The sequence below is a fragment of the Anopheles moucheti genome, chromosome 2 (assembly GCF_943734755.1).
Source record: "Anopheles moucheti chromosome 2, idAnoMoucSN_F20_07, whole genome shotgun sequence".
In the NCBI taxonomy this organism is placed as follows: Eukaryota; Metazoa; Arthropoda; class Insecta; order Diptera; family Culicidae; genus Anopheles; species Anopheles moucheti.
In genome coordinates, this window is record NC_069140.1 from 41,460,088 (window position 1) to 41,467,969 (window position 7,882).

Sequence of the window (7,882 nt, forward strand, 5' to 3'; positions counted from 1 at the left end):
AGTCAGGATTAAGGAAGAATCTTAAATCATATCTGAAATGGTCACCAGTGTCGAGTTGAAATTACTATAAACGTTTAAATTGATAGTATTTATTGTTTATGTTTGGTATTCGATGCGGAGATCTAACGAGATATACAACTTGAATAATGTAAGATGAAAGATTTCAGCGATGAAAATAAATCCTATTCAACATTATTAGAAACTAAGTCGGGTTTTCAAATTAAAGAGCCAATTTTGGAATTGTACTGTAACATATGTAGTTTGATGTCTACATCACCACCCTTCTCATTTGGTGGTTCTAGTTGAAAGTTGCTCTTGGGAAAGCTCGAGAAAATGAATCACTTTTATTCAATTCCAGCTCGGCTTGAAATGAAGCCAAGTTAATCAATTCATTTTCAATATAACTGATTCACAAATGGCCTGGTGGTAGACAAAGGCAGTGCGAAATGTGTAATATTTTGAGCAAACTGTATGTCATTTTCTTATTTGCCATAACCGTTGTAAACGTACATGGTATGTAAACGTAGTGTACTATACAAGTGCATTAGAAACAAAAGTTTGATGTTTTATTTTGTACCACATTTGTTGAAGTCTGGTCCACGGAACAATCAGTTATGCACTCAATTGAAAGCGTCAACGGTTGTGTATCGGGCAAATGTTTGATTCCAGTTCTTACGCTAGTCAACAAAGCTCGGCAACGCGATATTCCAGCACCAAAACATTAGATAATACGGTACATCATTCGAGAAACTCTGGGAAAGCCCACAAGAAAACTGCTGCGGAACTAATTTATTCAACGAGCGGAAAAATCTTTCGAAAAAACCATCGTCCTGCGGCACAACGCCCTTTTTTGTTGAGGTGGTTAGGCACACAGGCGGCAGAGAGCAACGCGTATCCAGCGTCGGCTGCTGATGGTCGGTGCAGTGCTGAAGCTGATGATGCTGATGATGATAATGCAGTTTTGCAGTTGGTGTTGGCGCAAAAAAGGAAACCTCTTCAAAATTGCTGCGAGCGTTTGTGGACTGACGGCTAACGGGCAGTTCCGATGATGGTGATGATGATGATGATGTCGATAGTACGGTTGGCGAAACGGTTACGAAGTTTGGAGCATTGTTTCGGAGCGGGGAAATTCCATGTTTTTCTTTCTCACATTTATTCCTATTGTTGACGATGCTTTTAGAAGGTTATGGGAACAACCGACGGATTGTTTGTTTGGTCAGTTGCACAAGTTTTGAACGTTGCGGCACTTCCGCAGTGCACGTGATCAACGGGGTGGTGCTAAGAAACGATATCGCTCTCGTTAAATATTTCACCTCTCGTGGCCAATAGTACCCGGGGTGTATACAGTGTTGCAATGTGCTACCGCTACCAGTATTGAAGTTTATTTGTGATAAAAATTATACAATATCCCTAGTACGGAATGGAATAATAACGATATCGAAGCTTCATCACGGTCAGTTCGCTATCCAAGAGCCAACCACAAAAACCACCAAAATAAACGCATTGTGATAAAGTGTTTGGGTTTGAGGGCGTGTGTTTTTTAAGCACATCAGATTGCTCGTGGAAAAGGATCAAATGTGGTCTGGAATGAGGAAAACCACGTAATAAAATGTTAGCACAAAAAGTAACCACAAAGGATGGTGAGTGTTTGCTCTGTGGTAATCGTCCGTTTTAATTGGAAAGCTAAAAGGGCAGTGAGGGTTAAGAGTCAGTCAACGTGGGGACAGTTTACGTCGTCTAATGGATGGTATGGAAATAAACATGTTTGAATGATAGAAGATCGAAACGTTTTCACACGTTATCATTTACTATCCGAAACAATCGCGGTGGTAGGAATCAAGGAAAAACTATATGCCCACTGTTCGTGTTTTCAGCGTTGATGCCCATTCGTTAAGGTTCATGGTGAAAAAGACAGAGCAGATATAGGTAGGTTTATAATTATTTATTCTAGACGTATCGATACACTTTGACAGCTATCCATGAAAGCTTCTCCCCGAAAGCAAATACAGAAATGAGACGAACGTGAATAAAAGCTGCAATTTCCTTTCAACGCAACCATCTGCACTCCTGTATGGATCTACACGAAATGGGGTTACATTCAACTGATTTTTATACTAAAACTTTGAAAGCATCCAACAAACAACATTGACGCCAACGGGGATGCTGTTAGAAACCGCACTGCGGACGATACGGCCGAAACGAGCGTCTTCTCGTGGGCCCGCGAGTCTTCCTCGCTGCTCCACTGTTGCCACCAGTGCCAGGTGTTCCCTCGCCAAACGCTCGGTGTGGCCGAGTTGGATGCATCGAGATTTTCTCGCGTCACCTGCTCCAGACAGCGCCCGATCGAGTAGAGATCGATCGAGCTCATCGGCAGCCCGTTCACCTCGAGCGGCGAGATGCAGTAGTTCTTCGACAGGAAGTCGCCCGGCGGGCCACCGTGCGACGTGTAGCTACCGTTCGCTAGCGGACTATCTAGGAGCGTGTGGATGTGGCAGCCGCAGGGGAAGTAGTTGCTATTTACATGCAGCGTCTCGATGCCTTCGAGCACGATCGCGCCACTTTCGGGTGTTTCGAGCAGATGGTTACCCTGTATTCGCAACACCCGTATCCGGTTGGCTGCGGTAATGTTGAGCTCCTGAATGGCGTCGATCTTGTTGTTGAGTATGTTGAGCAGTTCGACGTGCACCAGACCATCGAAGGCACCGGCCCGAATGATGCCGAGGTCGGATTCTTGCAGCGACAGCAGCTTCACGTGCGTTAAGCCGCGGAACGTGTACGGCACCAGGGACGCAAGGTCCATGAAGGACAGCTTCAGGTAGCCGACCGTTTCGAGCCCATAGAACGCGTCCGGTTCGATCGATCGTATCCCGGACGGAAGGATGAGCCGATCGACATTGCTAAGGCTGGAAAATGCATTCGTCTCTATCGTTACGGTTGGGTTGTCTGCCAGATGGATCTGTCGGATGTTAACAGCACCGGCAAACGCGTATCCCTCGATGCGCAGTATCTTGTTGTGCGACAGTTGTATTTGCGAAACGTTCTGCAGCCCAGCGAAGGCAAACGAGGCAACCGTAGCTAGGGGGGTGTGCTGGATCGAGAGGTCCCGCAGTCGCGGTAGGCCACGAAATGCGAACGGTTTGATGGTGGTGATATTGTTGCCATCGAGCGAAAGCTTCCGCAACGCCCGGAGCCCTCCGAACGCATCACTTTTGATGATCGGGAAGTAGTTCTTCGTGAGCGACAGCTGCTCCACCGTAACCGGGATGGCTTTCAGTGGTATCTCGCGCAATGCACCGGTGTTGCACATGACCTACGCGAAAAAGGGGAAGAAAAAGACATCACAAATTGGGCAGGTCGTTAGTGTGGCAAATTGACAGTATCGATGAGGTATGTACAGAAAAATAAGGAAAAAACAAGTTGCAACGATCAAGCGGTGCGCTCCACCAAAGGTTTTGTGACAGCTTATGATCGTTGATGGATTGATTGACAGCTGGAAAAATGTATCATCTGATATATGACAGATCTCGTAGGCAAGGGAGTGATTATACTGAAGTTTGAAGTATTGCACGACGATAGTTATCATTCATGTAGTCGTATATCGTATGCTGAAGTTATTCTAACATTTACTACGCAACTAACTGTGTTGCGTCTGCTTCATGAAAATATTCACATATGAGGATTGTGGAAAATTCTGGAGAATGCTAGATTTTAATGGAACAAACGAATTTTGGCATTTCTATGTTTCTTTTATTTCTCAATATGACGTTATCCAAAACTCCGATTATATCTGCATTGCTACAATCACACCATCGACGAGAAAAAAACGTCGCAACGTACAACGATTGCCTCCGTCACGCTTAAATGTTATATGCCATTTTTACCGTTTTATCTATTTTGCCGGCAAATCGAAAATGGTTTGTAATGGAATATTTTCTATCACCCTGTACCACTTAGAGACGCCATAAATCGATTACCAAAGAGCGGACGGAATGTTCCACCAATACCAGCACTTGGTTCCCGCATTGAGACTTGTTTTCCATCCCCCCCAAAAACAAGGAAAACAGTAAGCACAGTTTGGAATTGTAACCTGTCTCGGGAGAGTTTCCGCTTAGCATGCGGAAGTAGCCGAAAATGGACGGAAACCCAAAACGAACGCTATTGCGGACCATAAACGTTGCTTGAAGTGGCGATGGCGTAGTTTCAGCACGTTGTCTAATTTTGAAGTTGCAACACTTGTTTTTCCCGGTGTGTTTGGTGCGGGCACGGGTAGACTTGAAGTGGGAGCTATCTATTTTTTATGTGCCTATATAAGCTTTGGTTCACGGAGGCATTGATGGTAGTCAAGAGTGTTTCTTTTCTTCACCAACCATTCCCAGATACAGGTGACTCGCTCTGTGCTGGGTGAAGGTATGTGTGGATGACGGAGAGTGTGTGTTGTGTATTGCATACAGGTCGCAAAACGGGAGCCGTACCATCCATGTGGGAGGCAGCAGTAGCTCGGACCAATTTCAAGAGATGATATTTTCCATAACTTTGTAAGTGTCTGCTGGTGTGTAACGTTGTGTCCGTACTCACCCTAGCTCTCATATATTCTGCCCAAAATTTGTGTCCTACCTGGCCTGGAGTATCGTTATTGCACGCTGAATAATGAATGAGCTGAAGCTAAATCGGATAGCCCTTTTATCGCCTTCGCTAGACCGAACCTATGTGCAACCAGTTTCGACCCAAGCGTAAGCCCAAACGTTTGGGTTCAGCAGGTTTTTCGCTCCGTCACAGACCGTCTTGGGTGGCATACGAGAGTGCAGACATCTTGCTACCCCGTGCAAGCGGTCCGGTTTTGGATGTTTTTTTGTTTTACCAGCAGCTGCTTCGTCGGCATCATTGTGATCATCATCACCAGCCTCATTCGTTTACGTCCTATTAGGAACATAGCAGTTTGAGCTGATGAACCCGGGAGTCTGAGCAGGCAGAAGGTCAACAAAAAAGGGCACCCGGTGTGGCACCTTTGTGCGGAAAGACTAGTAACCGAGCGAGTGGCCTTACATAGCGGGCACACATAGTCGGGACGGTAACGGAAACCCTTTTTTGGACTTGCACTACAAATGTCCGCAGGGACCAGCCCGTATTACTATGATTAGGTGAGCGAATCAACATTTCAAATTATGACATTCGTGAAGAGATGAAATGCCGAGCGGTAACGTTTGGGTCACCTATCTGTTGTTGAGCTTTGTTTCCGGACCCATAGAAAAAAAAATGGAAAGGATGGCCGATGTGTCATCGTAAAGGCCAGGGCAGTAGGTGTGATAGGACAGAAGGCTGGAAGGCACACTCGTAACTAAAGAAGCACATTGAAACAGGGGTGCTATAAGGAAGCGATCAGAAGAAATAGGATACAAGAGAGGAATGTAAAACGAACAGAGTGTGGGAGAAGTTTAAATTTGAACAGGTTATGTGGGAATGCCGAAATAAGTTTGTTTTTGTGCTGGGTGTTCTTTTGGATCTTAAAAAGGATTTAATCTTAATCTTGTTTAGGGTGGGCTTTTGCAGCTTGACAGATTCAGCATCGAACAATGATTAAAAGAGCTGCTGCCTTTGTTCCGTTGGGAGGTTAGGATACGTTTGAATATGTAAGAAGGAACCCTAATGGTTAACCGATTTATCGTTGGAGGGTTGCTAATTCATTAGAATGGGGATTACATTTTGTTCACTTTTGTTAAGCTATTGACACGTATGAAGAGTTGGATTTACCATTACACATTTGGTTTGTTTGCTGAATGAACGAACAATTATAAATTCGGGGTTTAACCGAAAAGCTGGTTCAGGTTCAAAAGTGAAAATTTTCAAATAATAAAAATTTAAAATAATTTGTTCTTTATCAGTTTGAAAAGTAAGGAAAACAAACTAAAATTTTGAACAACGTTTTGAAAACGTTTAAAATTACCTGTGTTTGTGAGAGACAGATACACTCTAGCGGGCAGCAGTGTACGAGCAGGCTTCTATTGTAGCAAAATCGCCATAGTATCGCTAGGAATACTACCGCACGCCAGGTTGCACTCATCTCCTTGGCCACCTTGAGAGTTTGTTGCCGTCGTTGGTTGAATGGTGGATGAACGGTATCGGTAAACTTTGGCAACGTTGAATTAGTGGCGATTTTATCGTTTACTGTACTACATGCAATGCTACAAAATTTTTACTGTATTTCATACTTTATGTTTCAGCATAGCTTCACTAATTAATCGTGACTATGATGGTGCGGGCGCATAATGGTGGTGCGTTTGTGACTGGAGATTGTTAATCTGAAAATATAGAAAAAACACAAAATAAAATTAGCAATGTAGCAGATTCACTTCATTTTGCATACGATTTTTAAATTTTTGTAAACGGAAGAAAAGTATGTATGTAAAAGGCATTTCCTTCCGTAACACGTAACACGTTTATTGACATATTCCATTGCCATGGAGACGCCTGGTTATTTGTACAAGTACGAGTAAAGCAATTAATACAAGCAATTTAGGGACAGCATTTGCACGAACCAATCGAAGCAATGGAATGTTAAGTGATGTTTGTGGCTTTCGTGATTGAGCAGTCCGAGGCCATGAAACAGTAATCAATTCACATTATCGTCGTTAAACTTCAATGAACGGGTAAATAAGACCACGTGTTGAAACGGCTTCTAACCCGCACAACCCACTCAGTAGGGCATTCGTTTCACGGCGAACAAGGCGAGATTACTTTCGCTGGGCTGTTATCGTGCATAATTGAATAACAAAGGCATACTTTCGGTGATTTATAGAACGCAGTCGAACTGTAAAGCTGGCGAGAAGACGGTCGCGCGCTTTAAGGTTAACGTGAAGCTAAGGCTAAGCGTCTTCGGCAGACTGCACAGGGGATAAGGTTCGACAGCGTGTAGAAAAACGCTTTCAACTCGATGCGGGCGAGGCGTGCCGTAAAGGTAAGTCAACCAAGCGTAAGAACGGAATGAGAAAGCACGTTCCTTGATTTATAGTTTTATTCACTCGCCTCAGAATGATGACTATCATGGCAGCAAACGGCACGTGCCCGTAAATCAGGCGCCGTGTGGATTGTGGTTTGAATTGAAGAAGCAGCTGTATCTTTCGCGTTGGTGGATTCAAGATAATTCAGTAGTGCATTTAGAAGCAGTCGTTCTTTCTAATAGTGTAATGTGTGTAACCACTAAAGCTTTGCTGCCATATTGAATACAACAATTTATTGGGATGTCTGATGTTTATGTTACAAAACTGTAGCTTTAAGAGCCCATGAAACAATCGAGATAATATTCTGCGGTGAGTTGAATCCTGGTTAAATCGAAATCTTTTCTGAACCATTCTATTATGTCGGAATTTACCCGTACTGTAGCGTTTTTTTGAACAATGTCCATGAAAATATAATTATGAGTAAATAATCCGAAATATAACATCGTTTGTACCGTACGTTTTTAAAGTATGAAATATTTTGATTTTCAATAGGTGCAAAGGCTTTTATAATAAACGTGGAAATCATCCTCATGCGTACTTCACTAAAGCTATCGAAACTTGAGTTTGTAAAGTTATTTGAAGTGATCATTTGCTTATGAAAGCCTGAGTGTACTCCACACTTTACCGGGCAGCTATCGCATAAATCACTTTAATTGTCGCTGAATCACTTCAAAGCTACAAATTTTGTTCCACCAGTCCATAAACTCTCCGTCGTGCGCAGGAAATGCACGTAGACTAAAAACACATTGTGAGGGAAGTGTAAGTAGTGTAGCGAACAAGCCTGCGGTTTAAATGCAGTCACATTTATAGCCCTGCTCGAGTTCAGCCATTGAGATCATGGGAAGCATCACAACACACTGCATCGGGCGATGCGTTTCACGATGAAC

At 43.6% G+C, this 7,882-nt stretch overlaps 1 protein-coding gene across 1 annotated transcript; it reads right to left on the reverse strand.

Moving 5' to 3' along the window:
* Nucleotides 1-2,098: 2,098 nt before the first annotated feature.
* LOC128298406 (leucine-rich repeat and immunoglobulin-like domain-containing nogo receptor-interacting protein 1) lies at nucleotides 2,099-6,058 on the reverse strand. Its single transcript, XM_053034157.1, has 2 exons — nucleotides 5,942-6,058; nucleotides 2,099-3,310 (listed from the first exon to the last, which is right to left on the reverse strand). The coding sequence occupies exons 1-2, from the start codon at nucleotides 6,056-6,058 to the stop codon at nucleotides 2,099-2,101; spliced, it is 1,329 nt and encodes a 442-aa protein (XP_052890117.1).
* Between the last annotated feature and the right edge of the window lie 1,824 nt (nucleotides 6,059-7,882).

Bases quoted from the DNA above. Each gene is read 5' to 3' on its own strand.
- LOC128298406 (XM_053034157.1), bottom strand. From the start codon at position 6,058: ATGAGTGCAACCTGGCGTGCGGTAGTATTCCTAGCGATACTATGGCGA. The intron at 3,311-5,941 runs GTAATTTTAAAC...TTTTTCGCGTAG, and splicing joins TCTGTCTCTCACAAACACAG to GTCATGTGCAACACCGGTGC.